At 37.9% G+C, this 22,715-nt stretch overlaps 2 protein-coding genes across 6 annotated transcripts; one reads left to right on the forward strand and one right to left on the reverse strand.

Moving 5' to 3' along the window:
• Positions 1-1,218: 1,218 nt before the first annotated feature.
• Positions 1,219-8,655, reverse strand: LOC135650142 (ACT domain-containing protein ACR3-like). 3 transcript variants are annotated; one of them, XM_065169309.1, is made up of 8 exons: positions 8,473-8,655; positions 6,126-6,210; positions 5,768-5,813; positions 4,992-5,106; positions 4,836-4,903; positions 3,300-3,908; positions 2,564-2,668; positions 1,219-1,784 (listed from the first exon to the last, which is right to left on the reverse strand). In XM_065169309.1, exons 2-8 carry the CDS (start codon positions 6,182-6,184, stop codon positions 1,464-1,466), a joined length of 1,323 nt encoding a protein of 440 aa, XP_065025381.1. In that variant the 5' UTR covers positions 6,185-6,210; positions 8,473-8,655; the 3' UTR covers positions 1,219-1,463. The 3 variants fall into 3 exon arrangements, with proteins under 3 accessions (XP_065025381.1, XP_065025383.1, XP_065025384.1); XM_065169311.1 differs by having other exon boundaries at positions 8,476-8,651; XM_065169312.1 differs by lacking the exon at positions 8,473-8,655 and adding an exon at positions 6,958-7,092.
• A 3,844-nt stretch (positions 8,656-12,499) lies between these two features.
• Positions 12,500-22,005, forward strand: LOC135582489 (protein ROLLING AND ERECT LEAF 2-like). 3 transcript variants are annotated; one of them, XM_065168417.1, is made up of 5 exons: positions 12,500-14,075; positions 15,786-15,988; positions 18,208-18,431; positions 20,689-20,994; positions 21,107-21,318. In XM_065168417.1, exons 1-5 carry the CDS (start codon positions 12,692-12,694, stop codon positions 21,168-21,170), a joined length of 2,181 nt encoding a protein of 726 aa, XP_065024489.1. In that variant the 5' UTR covers positions 12,500-12,691; the 3' UTR covers positions 21,171-21,318. The 3 variants fall into 3 exon arrangements, with proteins under 3 accessions (XP_065024489.1, XP_065024488.1, XP_065024490.1); XM_065168418.1 differs by having other exon boundaries at positions 12,558-14,075; positions 21,099-21,274; XM_065168416.1 differs by having other exon boundaries at positions 20,689-22,005.
• The last annotated feature ends 710 nt before the right edge of the window (positions 22,006-22,715 follow it).

The raw sequence follows: 22,715 nt of genomic DNA on the forward strand, positions 1-22,715 counted from the left end.
AGTGAGCATAGATGTAAATTTTGATACTCAATCAATGTGAGAATAAACATACATATCAGTGTTCTGCATTAATATCATTTCTCATCGTCTTTCATCGTCGCTTATGATGGTTTTGCATTAATAAGCATGCTTAATCCTAAAGGAGCCAAACCCTTGAGAAAACTCATGTAGGACCCTTAAAAGAAAACGATGTAGGACCATATAGAGAAAATAATTTCTTGTATGTTTATGTGCTCAAGAGATCTTGACTTTGGTACCAAAGGAACATTGATAAATACATTTAGTTTCATTTGATTAAGAACTGATTCTCAAACAAACATACTGAATAATTACATGCGACATAATGATTCTAGGAAATGAAGATTCTAGTTGTTAACACATTAACTACCACACAGTGTATGGTGATAAGAGATAGATTTGATGAAGAACGGACCCTCATACAAATATAATGATAGTTACATAGGACATAATGATTTTAGAAAATGAAAATTATAGTTGTTAACTAGTTTAAATTATAGAAAATGAAAACCATAGTAACTTGTGTAATATTTTAAATGCGCTAACTAGTTTAGCCGATAAAGATCTTGACATTTTGTCATAAGGTTCTGGGTTTAAATCCTACTTCTGCCGCTTACCTTATGCAAAAAGTTATTTTTTTATCAAATATTTTATAGCTTACGATGTATAATATCATTTCTTATTGCCATATATATAAAGCCACGGAAAATTAGTGATATTATTTTGAAAACAATGTTTGGTTTTGATCATTACAAGTATTCCACTGATTTCTAATGTTTTCCAAGTTTTTGGTTTCTGATTTCACAAATCTGATTTTTCTACAGAACTAAAGTCTTCAATCCGACTAACCAAATGGACCCGATTTTAAAAGCCCTGGAAAACATTAGGGTACAAAAGTGAAATAAACCAGGGTCTTCATCTATATTGTTAACTCTTAGATCAAGCTTCTTGGAAGAGAAAGAAGAGGAAAGCAAAGGAATATAATGACAAGGCATAAGCTAATAAGCAGTCAACCCCCTCATGCATGCACTTTGCAAAGGAGGGTGAGAAAGAAGCTGTTAGTTACCTCTGTTCCTGCCAATTGGTTCTCTCTTTGACCCATGTCAGTGAATGATTCTGATCTGCTTCACCTAAAAGGTTCAGCAAGTTATATTAGTATCAGAAGACAATTCAACAAGGACTTCAATGTACACAAAATGATGCAGAAAAACCTGTCTCCAAGTAATAAGATCAATGCCCTTATCCCATGGGACAGAACCTTTAAAGCACCATCTGGTCTACAAGACCCCAAACAGATAATTCTGGAATCCATTCGGTACATGCAGCTTTACTAGCAGTCCCTCTCATTCCATATTTGAATACTTTACATTTTGCGGGATGTTTAATCTACATGCAGGTCTTACTAACAAGCCTCATTCCTTAAGAGGCCAACCCTGTGCCCCTGATCAGCTCAAGAACTTACCAAACAAGTTGCCAAAGGAGAAGCTGGTCTTGGCCCAGCCACTGGCCTCGGGAGACTTGGTGGTGGAAGGTACCCTCTTCACGTTGAGCATCACGGTGTGTCCAATCTCCTGTCGGAGAGCTTCGATGGTCTTCATGTCCACTGGATTCCCGGATGGGTCCCTCACGTAGAACACGTTCATGGCCTTCTCTCCTATGGTCGTCACATCTGCTCTTAGTACCGAGAGGCCATACTCCCGAAGAACTCTTGTCACATCAGAGAGCAACCCTACTCTGTCTCTAGCACAAATCTCCAAACTGAATCCCTGCAATTGACCAAGTCCTAGGATGATGAGATTGATTGAACAGAAGAAACAATATTCCTGTTTACTAAAACTTCATGCCATTGTTACAAGATAGCAAGATGACAAGGATAACTAATGAGAATTAGATCAGAATTTTGTAGCAAAATGAGAATAGATCAAAAAGATTATTCTGAACTTTTGTTTGGTCTATTTACATATAACAATCCTACAGCAAGCTCTTTATGATTGTACACTAAATACTAAATTGTTAAGTTGATCTTTCAGATATAATGTGAGTTTGTAGACTTGACAAACAACTTAGTATTCTTCAATGTCAAGTCAAGTAGATAAAAAAAAAAATGCAATGAATGTTTCGGTCACATGGTGCCCTTTTTCTTGCATTGTCAATGTAAAGACTGCAGAAAATGCTAGGTTGATTTATATTCTTGATAAAAAAAATGTTTTTCTTCAAAGCATCATCATTTAGCTGATATGAACCTGAGCATTATATAACATCCTGGTCAAGTTGGAACAAAAGTAGATGCATCAAACCAGTTTTCAAGGAATTCAATTTTCGACCTCTACGAGGAAGTGATCAACAAATAAATACCTCAAGCAGTCCATATAATTGACTTTAGTGCAATCTACAGATTCTCTTTATTGCACCTATAAGCAGTCAAAAACATTAGATAGCAATGTGGCTGAACTTGTAATCTTCTAGTGTCCATATTCAAATATACCTCTATCACAAGTGGCAGAAATCACACATTTACTAGACTCGGAAAGAACTTTTACTTCACCTCAGATACTCTTCTAAGAATTGCAGCTTCGAGGCACTTGATGACCCTCTCCTTTTCATCTTTTGAATCAAGGATCTTTCCATCCTTGTGACGAATATATAACTCCTGCAGATGAAGAGTTGTTTTTTTACAACCATCTTGAGCAATCATTAAACCATGCTTAGCATCGTTATCAGCCAAGCAATATCTTAACCAACAAAACTGAAAATCCGTTTGAACATGCCAAATTGCATATATGAATGTATAAATTAAACCAAAAAAATTGACGGTGTTAGATGCATCTTACAAAGCATGTCAAAGACAAGATTCAGAACATAAGAGGAATCTGGCTTTTATAATTTAAAATGGTGCAAGGTGCACAAAATCTCACCACTTAATTTGCAAAGAGAATAGAAGGAAACTTAAATTGACATGATGAAATTTGCATCCTATACATGAAACACAGCAGCGAATTATACAACAAAATGTGCTTACAAGAATCATGAACATTCAACTTTTCTATTAACTGTAATGATAATCATATGCTAGCCATGCACTAACATCTATTTTGCAACCATCTAACACGCTCAGTTAATTAACTATTAGTTCATCTCAACATATTAATGGAAATTTATGCTCGAAAACAACATGACCTAAACAAAAGAAATTTGCTCCGTACCTCCGTAACAACTGAAATATTATGATTTGTAGTTAGGAAAAAGGACAAGTTTTCTCATCATGTTTGTTGTGTGAATACCTGTACACCATAGGGGCCATCAGATGAGACTGAGGCATGGGAAACAACAAATTGCATGTCCGTCAATGTGCAGACTATATCAAATAACAACTTTGACCGATCTTTGCACTTTATGTTCACCACTGAGTAACCTTTGTCCTCGCATTGATCAATAGTGATGACTGGCCTGAAAAGCATGTCATCTTTCTCCTCTATAGCGCCACCATAACCTTCATAGTCCTTGTCAGCAAGCATTAGCTGATGAAGGCGACGATCCACATGAGTGGAACCTATAGAAAAGCTAGTGCAAGAACCTTTTACATCATCACCACACCCACGCAAAACATTCCGTAGCTGCTCTTCCATTGTACACATGCGGCTAGGTTCCTTCATTGGTTCAGATGTGGCCTCATCATTTATGTATATAACACAAGCAACCCTCATTTTGTGGGTCCAAACCTCAGCAGCTACCACATTGCAATGCTGATTTGCAAGGACCGCAAAGATCTCAGACAGGAGGCCTGGACGGTCTGTGCCAATTAGTTCTATAGCAATGTGATTACCAAATGAGTGCATTCCCACTGATTTTCCTGGCCATGAGTCCGCCTTTAGGCTTTCTGGACCTAAAGCCTGAAAATGAACAAAGGGAACACTACGAAACAAGTGAATAATTTATGCATCCAATTTTCATCAGGTAAGTTATGGTTGTAGAATATTCTAAATCCAGCATGAGCAAGTATTCAATGACATGAAAAAATAAAATTTAGATAACCCCAAATAGCTGGGATATTATTGCTTTTGTTGTTGTTGTAAGAGCAAGTATTATTTAGTATAATGAGATAGCATCTGCTAAATACAATCCATGAGATTGCAACGAGTAATCTGTTTTTGCCTCTCTGCCTAAGTTTTGATCATAAATATAATTGTATTGTAACATGCTGTCATCAAGTTTTAAAAAATAGTTTATTAGGTTTGTTGGTGACAATGAGGTGTGTGGTTAGTTTATGTTAATTAACAGAAATTTATATGAAACTGCATTTCATAAGCATCAGTTCCAAAAAAAAAAAAAACGCTCTTCATTTCAGATATCCTTCATTCCTTTAGATTCATAAGGAATAACTGTTTATAAGCAACCCTTCATTGCCTGGTAGGGATAATTTAGGCCATCCTTGACAATGCTATTCTGGTTTATCTGACACTATATTCTAGAGGTCTGCCCAATGATGCTTGATCTCAATATGGATGATGATCTCAGAAAACTAGTAAATTATAATAGTGATCAAAATGAGAAGACAAAAGAAGCCTGCTAAATTATTTAACCATTATATTGCCTGCTAGATTCAGTTAAATCAACATTCAGAACCTTAACCTCCTAACTGGTGTAGACAACTTCATCATTGTATGTTCAGCAAAGCAGATATTTAGTTCTATTATGAACTCTGTCTACTTGAAGAAGGAAATGAACCACAAGTTTACTCTCTTGTTTAACAGTTAGTACTAATATTAAACATAAAATTATTACTATTATTATTATTAAAAAATAAGTATTGATGTCACCTTCTCAATGTAGTCGATAGTCTTTTTCTCGGTAATCTTTCTTCCTTGCTGATCAGTAACATGGAATACTGATTCATTCAAAATCCAAAGAAAATTCAATGCATCTACTTTGAAGAAAATTCACAAAGATTGTTGTTGATTGTATCATGAGCATACCATCCATAAACCATGTGCCATCAGAAGTGATGTAAGCTTTAGAAATGGCTAGGTCAAGGTCGCTCAAAACCTGCACCACTTCCAAAAGTATCCCGGGCTTGTTCACACTATCCACCTAAGCACAAGAAGAGAATAAATTAGTATATATTACAAAAGAAGATTAATGGACTGCAACTTTTGCATTTTTTTGTTTTGCTTGAGGAACTGGTATCAGACCATGTTACATCAACAAGATTAGAGGCAGTCAAGCTAGTTTAGATGAGGTTGGATATTAGTGCAGAGTTGGAGCTGAACGATGATGATATAGCGAATAAGGAGATCACTTTTTTTCCATTTCTCCTTTGTCTCTCTCCCTTTCTCTTCAGACTCTGTTATCAAATGATGGCCTTGATTTTTTTATTCTGTATTCCTCTTTCTTTTATGCCAGCTCAGAGGACCACTTCCTCACAAAGTACGCTAACCTGAATTATTTTTGCTGAATCTACTGTGTGGGACAAAGTATTTTTGACTTTCTTTATGTTGATTTTTGCACTGGGCGTAGGCCCTTCAAGGCTTATTCATTCTGCTTAGATGATTATGCATTTGCTGGAATAATCACCATAAAGAAAAAGGTCCATTAATTACACAAGGATTCTAGACATGGAACATAATCATTTTCTATAACACAACCATAGGAGACCTTAAAAGACAAAAGATTGTGAATCATGTAGTTGAACACTGTTGAATAATATTGATTGATTGAGGATCTAAAGGGTACAAAGATAAAGATATCTTACCTTAACAAGTGTACAGTCATTGCAGGTAACATTGTCTATACACACTCTGCAAATTATTTACACAAGCAGCTTATTCAATCATCTTGAAGAGAAGGAAAAATATCAAAATAACAATGACAATGTATGAGAAGCATATGTTGATTAGGTACTAATGGCACAGATATGCATGTAAAATATGGAATTATCGATATTACTATCTTCTGATCTTGTAAGTGTTCAGCTTATAATGTCAACAAAATTATCTCACTTCTTATTGTACTCTGTGATGCCATATATCAGAAAATGCTGATGGCCATCTAGAAACCACATAGAATCTTTATTAGGAGTAAAGAAATGAGAGAGGAAAAGAGAGAGAGACCTTGGGGGATTGATCCATTGGCTGAAATTTTCATAATCAGGGTCGAAGTAAGGTCGCATGAGGACCAAGAAAGGCACACAATTCTCTGGAAACAAAAGATAGATGCTGTTAACATTGTAAAAGGATAATATTGTTTCCTTTTTTCAAAAGAAACAATCATTATAAGAGCTATAAGCAACAGTTACCAATAATTTTCAAAGTAACACCTTCGTTTCCTTTTCCAAAACAACCTACCTTTAATTGCAGCCTAATCTCGATTAGGTGTCCTGTAGGCTAAGGAACTTGCACTATGCTTATATAGCATGGTATGTTAATAGATGCAGAGAGCGACTAACTAAATAGAAATTTGCATCTTGTATTAGCAAGTATACACTTGAAGGAAATAACTTCAACCAGAAGTTTCCACTCCGATCCCTATTCATAACGACTCACTATTAACTATAGAAAAGATATTCAAAGAGGTGTTGCACATCTCAATAAATAATTATTTAAACAAAAAACAAAGAAAAATAAATTGATCTGTAGGACATAAACTCTGAAATCTAAATGGTTGAAGGTCTTCTGATATTGTAAGTAGATGATTACTTTGCCCTTTTCAATCCACAAATGGGTTATTATGTAAGAACTTTTCAAGTTTGAATTGTGGAATGACGATTGGCAAAGTCAATTAATTTCTTCTAACATAATATGAACAGCTAATTGAGAAGAATATGTCCAAAAAATTATGCTAAAATCTATAAATCCAGATTCAACCAATCAAGTCAACCTTGAAAACCTCAAGGCAATTTCACTACGAAATTCTAGAACAAAACTCATTGTCACTTCTCCGAACCTTAAGTTTAAAACTAAGTGACTTCGTTCCATATGGTCTTCCGTGTCGCAATCGATTGCTCTGCTTTCACAAAGCTGACAGATCAAGGCACTTGATGGGGAAATTTTTTGACCCATCGTGGCTTTGATATCCAGAATCAAAGTAAATAATATCACAACAACCAGAACCAACCACGGATTAACAAGTAGCAACACCAAGTTGCATTCTGAAGCACAGCTTATCACGAGTTACGGACCAGTGGGAACAATAATTTTCTAAGGAGAGGCGTGCAGTGCTCCCACTGAGCTCCACCAACCAACAAGCAGATTCGAAATAAAGAATAGCACTACACGTAGATGTGACTGTGCGGAGAGAGAAAGCAAAATTCCATCTCGTGTCCAACGCACAGACGAAGGCATCAAGCTTTGGTGCTGAAGGAAGGAGAGAGCTGAACGTTACGGAATAAAGAGCCCAGAAGACAGATTCAAGACAACACTACTGGTGGTCGCCCAAAGTAGGGCGGGGAAGCAACCTTTTGTGCGACCGTTGACAAGGCGATACGACTGGTGCAAATCATAGCACACCCATTGCGTGCATTCTTCAACCCTTATGGTGGAGCAAAAAGACGGGTTTGGATGGCTGTGATTGCGTGCAAAAAGTGCACAGTGAATCCCGTGCCCCACGAGCCGGGAGTCCCTGGGTCGACAAAGGTTCAATCGCGTCGCCATCGGACGTACTTTGGTCTTGTTGCGTTGTAGTTTACGAGGCAACTAGTCCCAAACCATTCTCCGGCGGATTTAGACCGCCCAAGAATCTCTTTCACCAGGTGCTCTGCGCAAGCAGCCATTGGCCTAACTGCTACAGCAACGTTTTCTTTAATCAAACATTGTCTGTCATTTCATCAAACAGCGGAACCGTACGCGGTAGAGTCCCGTCCGCCCCGCGCGCGCACACACTGATGCGATGAATTCATGGCATCTTGAAGACGAAACAATTGTGTGACCAAAATGCGACGAGCACAACAGCCTCATGCGGACCAGCTCTTTGCCCCTTTCTCCAACCTCCGGACTCCACTGCGAGCTCTCGCACGCAGACACCGTGGGTGGCCTGGCCTCGTCCGTTCGTTCAATAAAACAAAACAAGGAAAACCGTGGCACGCACAAGACTTGACATGGGGAGCGTGCGATCTGCACCCGCTCTGAGCGCCCATGTGGTGCGTCCACTAGCAAGTGCGCAGTGCAGAACAAAAAAGGAAATATTTTTTTCGCCCTGCCGCTGCAGCGCCGCGCACGGCGCGACAGAAGCTGCAGAAAACGCCGGAGGGGACCACGTACAGGCTCCCCTGGTCCGACCGATCTTCATCGGACGGACGGGGTCCAATCACCGTGAATCGCCCGAACGAGGAAGAAGAAGAAGGAGATCGATGGTGGGAAACCACACCTCCAACCCATGTCCTTCTCGAGAGAAAGGATCCAGAAATCAAAGGAAACAAACAAATCAAAGCCATCGAATGGAAGGTAGGTGGTGAAGACTTACCACCTTTTCTTGGCTCGCTGGAGTCGTTCCCGAGCGCGGCACGCAGGAGGAGGAGCGAAGAAGGGGGATTTATAGAGGGGGAGGAATCAGATCAGATAGAAGGATGGGATTATAAAAAGAGGGAGAAGAGGCGAGATTCGGCAAAGAAGATGGCCGAGGGGTATCTTTCGACGTCGGAAGGGCACTCACAGCGTCAGCGACGCCTCTCCGCTCGCGTCTCCTTTAAAAAGGAAGCTGGCAAATGGGACCATTCCCTCTTGCTGCGCTGCCCCCATAAAAAACTGCCACTCGGTACCCGCTTTGACCCAATGGGTCCCACAAAAACTCCTCGCCCCGAAGCCAGTCATTATAAGAGTATCTCACGCGGGTAATCACTCCCAGGTGGAAAACATTCTTCGAGGAAACGGGAACCAAATAGACGCGCGCGGCGAATGGGGACGACGGCCGGCGCCCATCCGATTCGTACCCGCTCAACCACCCGAGCGCTTATTGGGTGACTAAGGTGGGCCCCGCTCATCCATCCGCAACGGATCACCAGCCGTCCAAACGATGGTAGTGCGAGGGATTTCCGCTGTCGATCACGGCTCGAATCGCAAAGCAAAGGGTTCGTGCGGTACGGCGTAGCGTCGAGGATAACTTTACGTGTATAATACGTTCCATACGAGTGGCTCCTCAGAGGAGAGATGAGTGGGATTTGATCTCTCTCTCTCTCTCTCTCTCTCTCTCTCCCTCCTGTATTCCATTCTTCCCTGTGAAAGCTATTTGGATTTAGAGCTCGCCAAATCTTGATGTACTCAATGGTACACACCTTTTGTGCTTACAATATTCTTCACCATCCTTTCTGTGTTATTCGGTGGAACATTATATGAGCATCACATTTAGAAGTCATGATGGATGTTACATGAATAATATTAATATCATGAATGCACTTCAACAATGATTGATAGTATTATGTAACGAGAGAACAAACAATGATACCATAGTATGGAGGTACTCTCTTTTGCATGCAAAGTACCAGCTAGAATTAGTGCTGCAAAATATTTTAATTTTGCACTACAAAATATTTTTAAATTAAAATTTTAATTTTATTCAAATTATCTCTGTGACTTATTAATATTTTTTAATAAAATCTGACATAGTCTTATACTAGCTATTAGTGGTTTATGCAAACATCACCGATATAGTTTTACGTTAGATATTATTAGATAATAATAATAATAATTATTATTATTATTTGTCTGAACTCAATTTCTTCTTAAAAAAATAAAAATGAATAATATTACAATAAAATATGAAAGAATAATCTAAGATAGTAAGGTGTAAGGTAATTAATATTAATGGCACGAGAAGAAATACTGTGAAATTAGAAGATTTGATAATTCAACTCCCCTATACACCTCGTATTTTCATGTATATTAAAAAAAAGTTTATTTAAAAATATACATAGAATCAATTTTTATTCATAGTTGAAGCTACAAATAGGAGGTAAATCAATTCCCTAATTTTTTTTTGTGAGAAAACATAATTTTTTAGAAGAATTTTCCTTAGACTATTATAAATATGACAACTCGTAAAATAGATGATACATACATAAAATCTATTTTTATGAGTTGCCATATTCATTTCAATTGATAAAGCATTTCAACCCCATTTTTTGTTTCTTTTAAAAGAATAAAAGTTGTATCATTGGCTATATGGATAAAAGAAACAATTTATTTGAGGAATTCAAAGGGGCAAAATGGATAATAGTATGTGCAACCCTAGAAATTATATGCATTTATCCTCACTTAATGTACTCTATTTGCCATGAAATTATCACCAGTTTCTAAGATAAATAACATCACAAGGTTCAAATAAAACCAAAAAAGAAAGAGCATGAACTCAAAGGTGGTTGAAGTGACTCATTGGATCACATTGTATATGCTCCATTAGATAAAAAGCTACACCCTATAAAGATTTGTATTGCCTATTGTAACTTGTTTTATAATATTTCTCCAACTAGCCATCATCTAAATGCAATTGTTGAGAATAGATAGTGCCTTTAAGCAAGTTGGACCATCATAAGTCTTTTATCTCCTCTATCTCTTCCTCATACTACATAAATATTTCATTTAAATTAGATGTAAGACAGACCTTTGTCATTATCATAACTTGATTATTTTAATCATTATCATGCCTCTTCATAAAGAGACATTACTAATCCATCTATAATTTTTAGAGACATATTTGGGCTCATGTAAAACTCTAAACCATCTACTTGTTCTTTTATTGTGAAGAGGTAAGCCACATGAAGTTTAATCTACACATTCTACAAATATGTGCTTCCAATTGTTTAATCTACACCTCATGCTATAATCCCATATCTCTTCATTCTGTGCATACACAAGCCATGAAGTTTATCATGATACACAAGCTAGAAGGGAACCCAAAAAATAAGTGATGTCAAAAGAAAAGGTGGGTCAACTCAGCCAATATGATAGTCAAATTATTTAATTGAACATTGAAACTTCTTTTTCCTTACAAATTCATATGTTTGTGAGGAACAAAGCATAGAGACCACTTGGGAATGTGAAATGAAATTGATATATCATTAAGGATAATTATGAAAAGGATGTACGAATCTTGTTGGTCAAATTATGAATTTACAAGGAAGATGATTAATCAGTCCTCTCATGAATAAGAAAATAATCTAACTTGATACAAATTTTAACAGTTCATTATAAAGTTTTAGGATCGAAACCATCTTCATCTCGACTTAAAACTCGTACTTGCTTGATTAATTTCATGCTTCCTAATCTTAGGACATTTCATTCTCTTATATCTCGATACTGATACTAATAAGTGACATATTAATTCAATTATTTTGTGAATGTATTTATATGTTCATGTCAACTTCCAATCAATGTTAAGAGTGGAGACATACATACCAAATCGTCAATTAGCCACCTAACATGAAATTTAATGACACAAATTATTGTTTGATTGTATTGGTTTTAATTACATTATCTTCTTACACATCTAAAGATTCGTAGTCACTATCAAGCATATAAAATTATGTGAGATCTACCTATATCACATCTCTCTATATATATATTCTTTAATAGAGTTTAACGTCTTAGTTATGGGCTATTAGAATATTATATTTAGCCGCATAGTTGACCATTGGAAGATCGATTTTGATCAAGTCTCTCTATATTTTTAGAGATTATGGAATCAAATCATAATGTTGATTGATTGTTTTGAATTCGATCCGATTTTGATAATTATGAATCCGACCTTTCATATATAAATCATAAGATTTTAATAAAAAAAATTTGATAGGATAAAATTTAGAGGTCCGAATATTTTGAATGACATGAGAAAATAAAATGTGACGGGTTAGGTGATGTAAGAGTGTGTATTACGCGTCTTCTCGTCGTGCTGACGTGCGAATGCACGCGGGTGGCACGTTTCCGGAGTTATTGAATAGACGCTGCTTACCACGTCAGAAAAAGAGTACGTCAGGCTTTCTCGTTGACTCGCTTTTAAAGTCTTGTCAGCTGACGTCATCCTTCCAACCGGGCAATTTACTTCGTTGACTTGACCCAACCGTGTTGTCCTTTAGTCGGCGGTTTCAGCCTCGCCCGTTCCACCAACTACCTGCTCTCTGATTGGCTCTATTGGTGGTCCTGCGTGCGGGTCCCTTAAATTTCATCCAACGGAGAGGCAGGTATGTGAATCGAATAAAAGGAATGGAACCGACCTCGCCTGACACCTTGGATCCTTGTCAGCGTGACAAAGCCATCTCCTTCAGCAGCGGATCATCTGTCCATTTCGCGTGAGTATTCAAGTCACACCGTATTTCTATTGGGTATATTTAAATGGGGCCCTTTTTTGTAGCTTTTTATATTTTGGCACGTCAATAGACAGCTTACAAAGCAGTTTCTCTAAGGACAGCCGAGCCTCCGCCATTGTCGTGCCCTCAAGTCTTCTGTGAATATATTATAACGCCACTTCCTCGCCTTCGCGCCGTCGTCCCACCTATTGGTCTCTTTTCTGTGTAACGAACCCGTCTCCTCCTCTTTCCAAAGGAAGCGATACGAAACGGCTTCGCGGCCGCGAAGAAGAACGTGAACTGGGGTTAGGGTTTCGTGTTTGACTTCATTCCTTGATGTCGGAGAGCGAAGGGGGCCGGCGCCGTCTCCTGCGGAGGCGCGGCTGAGGGTGGTTGCGGCTGGAGATGGGATGCGGGAGCTCGAAGCTGGACGAGTCGAAGCTGGTGTCGCTGTGCCGGGAGCGAAGGGAGCGGATCGCGACCGCGGTGGACCGCCGGTACGCCCTCGCCGCTGCGCACGCTGCCTACTTTGACTCCCTCGCCGCCGTCGGGGACGCGCTCCAGCGATTCGTTCAGGAGGAACTCACGGTGGCGTCCTCCTCGCCGACGGGATCCCCCGTCCTCACCCTCCCCTCGTCGGACGGCAAGAGGAAAACAAAGAGGGGGCGAGGTAGCGCCTCCGCCGCTGCTTCCGTGTCATCCTCCGCTTCGCCGCTCTCTCATTCCCTCTCGCAAAACGGCTCCCACCTGCCGTTGTCAGATATCTCCGAGTCCGAGACGGACCCTGACGGCGGAGACGGTGGTGCAAGTGAAGCTGGTGGAGGCCGTGGAGCCGCTGTCGCTGGTGATGGTGGTAGAGATTCTTCGACTTCGCCACGCCGGCATATTTCTTCAAGCTCTAATTCTTCGTTCCTGAAGTCATCCATGGAGATCCCCCAAACAGTCTACCAGGACCCACTTGCCTCACCTTGGTCAAATTCTCCCTACAATGGCGACGCCTATGGATTCGGTTATCCTCCCTATGACGCCCCATTTGGATTTAAAACTCCAGCTAGAGATGAGACGTATGGTCCTCCCACGCCGACGCTGGCACCTGCTACGCCTCCTCCGCCGTCGCCGGCCAAAACCTCTGGTTGGGAGTTTCTTGACCCTTTCAATATGTATGAACACTTTTTGCATCATTACTCTCAGGGAAAGCTTCGCATGGGTTCCTTCACGAGTAGTCCTGATTTGAGGGAAGTGAGGAAGCAAGAAGGAATCCCTGATCTTGAATTCGAAATGGACGTGAAACCAATGAAGGAGGCAAAGAAGGAGAATGTACAGGCGAAGAAGGTGAATTTAGAGGCGAAGAAGGAGAATGTGCTGGATAATGGTTTGGAAGGAAAGGACTTTAGCGTTGAAAAGTTATCAGCTGTACCAGCAGAGGATGTCGGAAGAAAGGATGCGAAGGATGGTATTGTTGGACTGGCAAAGGAAGGGAGAAAGAATAGTTGGGCATCTAGCAAAGGAAGAAGTATCAGAGAGGATGAGAAATCCAATGGGAAGGACAGAGTGATGAAATTTTATGATAAATCCTATGAAACGGAGGAAAGTGCACCACAAAGCGTTAAATCATTGTCCACTACAAGTAGTGAGCAATCATTTTTCCTTCACGCTACAAGGGATGTGGTAGACGTTGTGAAGGAGATTAAGAAGCAGTTCACTTCAGCTGCTGATTGTGGTGAGGAGGTATCAAAGATGCTTGAGGGGGACAGGTTTCCTTACCCTTCAAGAAGTAAAAGGTTTGGAGGTTGGTCTTTCGTTGATGATTTCTTTTTATTTATAGTTTCTGTTCTTTGTTCCATAGTTATCTGCTTTCTGTCGACAAAATATTTGCATTATAATTTGATTTTAACGATGCAAGGTCTAAGATTGTCTTTGATATCTTGACCAAGGTTCGTCGTACCGTACCTTACCGGCGTTTCGACCCGGGCTCGGTACAGTACGGTACCGGTGTACCGAATAATTTTATACTTTTTCATAATGTAGCAGTGCTACAGTATAGTACTGTAGTACTATAGCAGTGCTACAGTATAATACTTTAGCATTGTAGCGGTACCGGGCGGTCCGCGTACCGGTAACCTGTCGGACCGATATGTACCGCCCGTACCGGGCGGTACACTTCGGTATGACATACCTTGATCTTGACCGTTTATGTACCTGAGTGGTATAACAAATAGCTGCACAGCAGTGGCATGACCGATCCTGGCACAGTTCAAGTTCCTTAGTAGTCGTTCCTCTAACTTCTAATTGGCTGTCAATGGGAGTAAAATATTTTACTTTTCCATGGATGAAATTGACTGTATCCAATCCCATTCAGAAAATAAAAGGGAAAAAAACATACTAGAGCGAACTAGGTCACATATAATGTGGTCATTTCATTTAATTTAATGCTCCGATATTTTTTTTTTTACCATAGTGACACAGTCTAGAATTGTTGTCATTTTCATATATCTTCCAAGTTCCCTTATTCTACTAATTCACAAGTATATTTGTTAGTCTTTTTCCTAAGATAAGTAAATCCTTTAGTTTACATAGAGATCACCACATTTGAAGCATGAATTGGTATTTGCTCTAACATAGAGCCAGGTGTAATTCCAGGGGATCACTTGATGTTTGTTGACCTGGAGCATATCTTTTTCTCTTTTGCTTTTGTGGGAGAAAAATGGGGTTATGGACCCATCATTAAATAAAAGAATATGTAAAGAACATATAGTAGAGAACCACCACCAGATAAAGCTACATGCCAAGAGAAAACAAAAGAACTGCTATTGAACAAAACAGAAAACAATAGCAGCCCCTCCAGAAATAGTCTGTATAATGAGATCCATATTTCATCATGCCTCCCTACCCCACAAAAGGCATCTGTTTAAGTTACTTCTCAAACCTTCTCTGTAGATCTAGGTTTAGTGTGAAATGTTCCTTGATTATGTTTCATTATGGTATATCGCATCAGGACCTTATCATGCATGGCCCTTGTTGGTCTAACTTTTTCTTATGGTATATCGCATCAGGACATTATGATATGTTTGAAAAATGCACTGCCATGATCTTTCAGATGGTAGTTGCTTCCAAAATAGCTCAAAGGAAATTTTATTTTTAATCAATGATTTTAGTATCCTCTCTACTTGATTGTATATGAATTTCATTTGATGGTCTTTCTTTCCAAGAGATAAGTTTTTATCTATTCAGTTCTTTGACATTGAATGACCTTTTTAAAAATTGATTTTAAAAAGGTCATTATATTGCAAAGTTGTGGTATGCCTGTGTTCCAAACTTACATTCTTAAAAATTGATTTTGTGTTCTTTGTTGCTTGTTTCTTATTTTCCATGTTGACTTTTGTAATTGGAAAAAGGAAGAAATTCTGCTATACCAAGACTTAAAATTTGTCCTATTATAAACAATAGGAACAGGTGTTGCTTTGAAGGGCTATATAATCTAGAACAAATCTTGCTGCAGATATTTCTTCCAGGATTCTGGATCCTATAACTCTGCCTGTTCCACTTCCTTTTAAGCGACCACAACATACAAAAATGAGTTCAGTGAGTAGAGAAGCAGGAAATTGCAATCCTGAAAATAATGATATTGTGGACTCTGGGAACCTTTCATCAACTCTTGAGAAGTTATATCTATGGGAGCAGAAACTCTACAAGGAAGTGAAGGTACAAGCATCATTAGATCAATTCATCAATGCCATTCAGTTTTTTGTAGGAATTTATATAATTGATATCATATGATTTGTCATCTATTGTAAGTCCTATATTTGGGTGGTTAAAACAAAATAATCCACAGCAACATGAGAAAGTTTGGGTGTCGTTAATTATATGGTATGATTTAATAACATTCACGCAAGATTAGATTGCTTTACTTAGTTATTTAATTGCATATACGAAGGGCCAATTAACTGCTGTTGGGAAACATTAATATGAAAAGCTGTAGCATGGACTATACTCGATAGATTAATAGCTATTGAGGTATATCCTTGTTTACAAGCAAGAGATACTTTTATCTCTAGCATTTCTGTCAAGTTGGATAGAAAGTTAATGATGAGTTAGAATCACAGAAGTTCGATGCTAGATACAAGAATTGCCATTTTGGGTATGTGCTGATACTTTTCTAGCATAGTACAATTCTGTATCATGTCAGTTAATGCACCAAAATTAACTTAGCCATAGGTTATAATCCTTAGCATGGATTAGCATGGCACAGTTCTGCATCATGCCAGTTAATACACCCAAATTCTACAATGATGGTACAATTCTGCATCATTCAAGTTAATACACCCAAAGTAACTCAGCCATATGTTATAACCTTCAGCATGGATTAGCATGGCACATATTGTAACCATTCCACCCATGCCTACACTTTCTGAGTGAAATGGCAATTCTTGGCAAAACATAAGTGATCAAGCAAAAAGAGTATTACATTATCAGCAGTTAAACGATATCCTTCTTTTAATGTATTTGGAGAGGTAACATATGGTCCAACTAAATATTTTTTTTCTATTTTATGAATTTATTATGGTGCTCAAATTGCATTACTTGATTCATTGCCTTCTCAAATACATTGATGCTGGTTCTGAAGGACGTAGGATAATTTATTTCTAAATGAAATTAATTTTTCTCTCTAAATTAGACCTTTGTCTCATTGTTGGAAAATATACCAGTTATACATAATACGTTCAAAACATCCTTTCTAGCATCAGGTAAACAAAGTGGTCTGTGGATGAAGCATTTCAAATCTTTAGCTATCCTTTTGAATTTATAGAGTTCAGCTTAGTATGCCATGTATATACACACACAAACAATTGAATATTCATGTAGAGACATGCATATTACTTTATGTATCTTATAATCTAAGATTTGTTTGTACTAAAAAAATTATAGAATTGACCTTTATTTAATTATGACCACTTGTATCATAGGACAGCATGTAGGACTTGAGATAGGAGTGGATAGTCAAGTCCTTAAATCTGAAGAAATCAAATTTAGAATGTTTGGGTTGCCAGAAAATTGATCATTCAAGCAGGCTGTAGAATAGAAGTTTTCATGGCTTGAAGGACATTGGATATCCCCTTCCTTTATGTCGGGAGTTATGGTGGGGCCTAAGTTTATTCATCTTTATTGTTGAATGTACTTATAGCCAGTGAACATGTTTTATTTTAGTTAGCTTACTGTCACAAAGAAAGTTCCTCTTTTCAAGTTTCCCAGAGCCATATTGTATTACTGAAATCTGCAACTAAAAGCACAGGAAGCAGGTTTGCACGCATCAATAATGGGTGAGACCGTGAGAGCATTTGTGCTGTGCTTTGGTATATGCACTATCAATGAACTTAGCAAAGAAAGTTTTGATCCATGGCATGGTGAAGGGTCTACTGGCATCATCTATTTTATTTTAATTGTCTTACTAGATCAATCCAAGAGTGCTTCATCCTGGAGAAGTCAGTAACTGAAAGGAGTAGAATAATTATGTGATCTTTGCAGAGTTTAAATTGAAGTTTAATGTACTGACCATGTTCTGGTTCTTTAGTTATGGTAAGCTATAGTACATGTGTTTGTGATACAAAGAGTGAATAAAATTATGTTAAAAGATCTACTTTTGGAACTACGATAGGATTGCTCCTTTGTACCTATGTATCAAGGATTGAGTCTAGAAACATCTTGCATGCATAGATAAGGGTGCATACAACTAAACCTTCCCAGACCCATTGGTGGGTGTGTAAGCATCAAGCCTTTTACTTAAGGAAATCAATGATTGTTTGTCTTTGATTTTTTCTCTTTTATCACCAGTGTAATTATGAAAACTTTAAGAGTGTTGTCTGTATTCCTTTGTCATCCTCTTTTAGTTGAACTATGTATTAATTTCTAGGCATTTGTTCTAGGATGAAGAAAAACTCCGGATTATCTATGACAAGAAGTGCAAGCATTTAAAAGCTTTATATGCTAGAGGAGCAGAGCCATCTGAGATTAATATGACTCAAGTTTTAGTAAGGAAGCTGCACACAAAAATTAGTGTCATCATTAAGTCAGTTGATTCCATTTCAAACAGGATGCACAAGATAAGAGATGAAGAATTGCAGCCCCAACTTACTGAACTGATCCAAGGGTATGAAACCGCAAGAGTTCTATTATGAATCTTTTTCATCTTGTTTCTTATAACTAATGAACAATTTATTTTCACTGAGCTATATGATAAATCTTCCAGTAGGTAACCTTTTATTTTTCTTAGTAATTAATATGCTTGCCTACACGTTGATCATTCCACAACTTGTCGTATCAATCCTGCTCAAGGCTAATGATAGAAAATTATTCATATCAGCTCAATGTTTACACCAATTAAAGAATATTATCCAATTAATATTTTTTTAATTGATCACCTTAATATTGCAAGTACATTAATTATTCATCCATGCAAGAGGAAAGAACTCATAAAGGTGTTGTCCCTCTCCATTTTTATGCATCTGGAATTACTTAAACTCGAAAAAAGTCTTCTAAAAACTCATCTCTTGGCAACTTCTTATGTCCCTATATTAACTAAAGAAAAATAGGTTATATTTATTTTAGTTCATAATGTAATCAACTATGACAAATCTGGCTGATGTCAGTTTGTAGTCTTATATTCTCATTTTGGGAAAAAGCACTAATATGCTCCATTCTGGAAAATGGAATGTCTAGAAGCTTGCACTGTGGGCATGTGGCAACCTAGTATTTATTAGTGTCTATTTCGTCGGACCAGTTATAAATAGTGTGGGTTGACATTTAGATATCTTACATGTCTTACCAAGCTAATTTGTTTTGGTAGTTTCTGTAGATCTCTCTGATAATTGGAAACTATCCTAATAACATTCTAGTGCCCAGAAAAGGTGAACCCTAAATCACTTTTCTCTGGGCATCAGCCCTCAAAATAAGGACAATTAGAAGATAATTGGGACTAATTTCGGTCAAGAATCATCTTTCAAAATGTGGTTATCAATGTTCAGATAAGTGTAGTGTGTGCTTTGAGTTAATAAAAGTTCAGAAAGAAAGTCATGATAGTTAATTAAGCACTTCTTGGACTTGATGAGAATATAAGAAGAATCTTTGTGGTGCTTTCATACATTAAAAAAGCACAAGCAACACTTGAAAAAATAGGTAGATTATCACTACTGTAGTTTTTTCTGTTTTTTCACTTGGTTAATCTTTGTTCTTCACCTTCACAGTATGTTCATTTCAAAGTATTACGTTTTCTGTCTTAAATCAGTATGCCACCAATCACGATGAAAACAAAGGAAAAAAACCTTTAGTCTTCTGAAAGTAAATTCATTGTGTTTGTGTGTGTGTATAATATATATAGTATACTATCTTGCAGTTTTGACAAAAAAAATTCTCTATAGAAATTAATTATGAATTTTTCACTATTGTGATATTAGGATAAAACACCTCTATATGAAATAACATAACAATCTAGAATTTCATAGCCTAGTAAAATACACACCCTGTGAAAACAATCAAGTCCCTCTCTGATTTAAAATTGCAGATAAGTTCCCTTCCTTCCCCAGTCCTTTCAGCCTGAGGATACTCAGGCTGCATGATGCTCAGTGATGGACATTCCAGGAAAAGAATATTTTCTTTTTGTTATTTCACAAACAATTAGTTGTTTGAGGCAAAGTTGTAGCAATTTAGACAAGGGTTGCAGGTTCAGCTGTAGAGTTCCAAGGCCTTTGAACCTTAATAACTGATTTTGGCATTTGAATTTCTCAAGCTAGATGGGATAACAGAACCTGACAATAATTTGGGAAGAGGAATGCCACATCCAAAGGATATATAGTATTGTGAGCATGGTTGTCCTTCCTTAGAGCCCACTATCTGGGACTTTTGGATGGCAGATTGTGAAGAACGAAGATTGGATTTTAGTACTAACCAACTAATCAAGGATTTGGTTTGAGCTGGGGAAAAAAATTGGGTAAGTTCAAGTTGGGTTGTGTTGGTTATACATACTGTACTCAAGGTACTTATGTCACCCTTCAGCTCAGACATACTGCCCCCAGAGTTACATTCCTGACTAAATAATTCTAATTATGCTGAAATTTTAAATTATTATGTTCTTTCCTATAAGGGAAGGTTTAATTTACAATATTGCAGTAATGTAGGGATCTATATGTTTTGAATCACTAATCACCCAGGTTCTGTCAGCAACTGTTCTAAGTTTTTCTTTCAGATTTAACTGTTGTGCTCTATAGGAAAAAGAATATGAATGATTGCTGATATTGATTAGTTATAGGTGCCTTATAATTTCATTTTTATTTTTTTGTTAAGACAGCATTTTATGGTTCCACAGCCATTACCTAAACCTATGTTGACAATGTCATTATTCTTGAATTTAGATTTATCAGAATGTGGAAGAGTGTTCTGATTTGCCATCAGAAGCAGTTGCAGGCTATAGTTAACACCACAAGCCGTAAACTGGTTGTGAAAACCAGAAGCCAAAAAGAATCGATTGCGAAGGCCACCAAGGAATTGGAACTGGAGCTGGTAAACTGGTACCAATGTTTCAACAACTGGATTGGCATTCAGAAATCCTACATTGAGGCCCTCAATGGATGGTTAATCAGCTGGCTGCCTCAAGAACAGGAGCAGACACCTGACGGAGTTGCTCCTTTCTCACCAGGTGGAATTGGTGCTCCTGCTGTGTACGTCCTCTCCAATGATTGGTTCCATGCTAACAAGAACATTTCAGGAAAAGAGGTCATCAAATCTATGCGTGCTTTCATTAAAATTCTCCATATTCTGTTAGAGTCTCAGGAGGAGGAACAACGCCAACGACTTGAGGCAGAGTATCTATCAGGAGCTTACGATCGAAGGTTAGGATCGTTGCAGGAGAAAGGAAGATACGGGCATCTAGACATTGTGTCAGTCACCAAGGATGGTCTGGAACACCATGATGATGGCATAGTGGAATTGGACTTGCTGAGAAAGAAATTGGATGAGAAAATATATAAGCACAAGGAAGCTTTAAGACGAATTAAGCATGTTGCTTCCAGTGCTTTGCAAACTGGTTTGACTCCATTATTCGGAGCACTCGAGGATTTTACTTCACAGATATTGAGAGCTTATGATGGTCTCAGAATTCCCAATCATGGTGGGGAAACATAGGCCAACAGCAAAACCAGTTTTGTCTACTTCAAAACACTTTCAACTGTGGAAAAAACCTAGTTATCATTTATGTCATCTCCACAGCTACCCAGTGAAGTCTTGGGGTGGGTTAGTTCTAATGAAGGTCAGGTTTCGAGGCCGTTCTGCACCCGCTCATCCTGTAAAGATTGATCAAGCATTTACGGAAGAAAGATCTGGAAATATGATTCAAAGTATGTGTATTAGTTCTTCTTTGTTCACTCTGTGAATACTGGCCATGGATTGATTTGGAGAGAGCATTAATGGTAGCAGAAGCAAAATGGCGAATCTTCGACAAATCCATGTTGTTCTACATCGAATTTAGGTGGTTTCTTCTTGGACGCACAAGCGATTAGGGATTGCCATTTGTAGTTTTGTTATTACTTTGAATGCCTCTTTATGTTTAAAGATCTCATATGATCACTGTATAGCTGGCATTTCATTGTTTATAAGAGTCTTGAGTGAACTAATTATATATTACCCTTGTTATCTCCTTCGGTTAGTTATAATATCTCGATCCTTACATTTGATTATTGTGGATAAAGAGAATAACGATGAGAGATGAAAGTTATTTTACATATACTTTGATGCCTTACCAAGCATTACTTTTATCCCCTTACATCCGCGTCAACGTTGACACAACTACTAAGCGATGAAAGGATCATCGATGCAGATGCTAAATAATATCGCTCCGCATTTATATCGATGCCAACACAAATGTCGAGCACCATTATCTCTCGTCGTTGCTCTCCTCATCCATAATAACCACATGCAACCCCCAACAGCATCGTCATCTACCATCAATAACTAGAATATTAAATTTATCTTTTTATCCTTTATTTTTATATTTTTATTTATAAAACTAATGACATTAAAGTAAATATACCTAAATATTTTACTTTCATCCCTATATAAATACCATAAAAATTGAGATAGTAAAAATAACCAAGGCAAATAGTTGTCGTAAAAATCAAGATACTAAAAACAAGATAATATGTAATTAACCTATCTTTCAATAACTTCAATTTGAAGCTTCAATAGTGAATAGTTTGCTACCTTCTTTTCCCTTTTGAAACCATTTTCCAACATCCCCAGCAGGAGTCCCATGGTGTCTAATATTTTGGGAAGACTAGTTATGGGCATCCAAACCAGACAAAATATTTGTGCTTGTGTCTCCAACAAGGAACTAATAGGTGTATTTGGCTCAAACATGGTCTTCGATGAAGTGAGATTGATTCCT

This window comes from Musa acuminata, chromosome BXJ3-9 (genome assembly GCF_036884655.1).
Source record: "Musa acuminata AAA Group cultivar baxijiao chromosome BXJ3-9, Cavendish_Baxijiao_AAA, whole genome shotgun sequence".
NCBI lineage: Eukaryota > Viridiplantae > Streptophyta > Magnoliopsida > Zingiberales > Musaceae > Musa > Musa acuminata.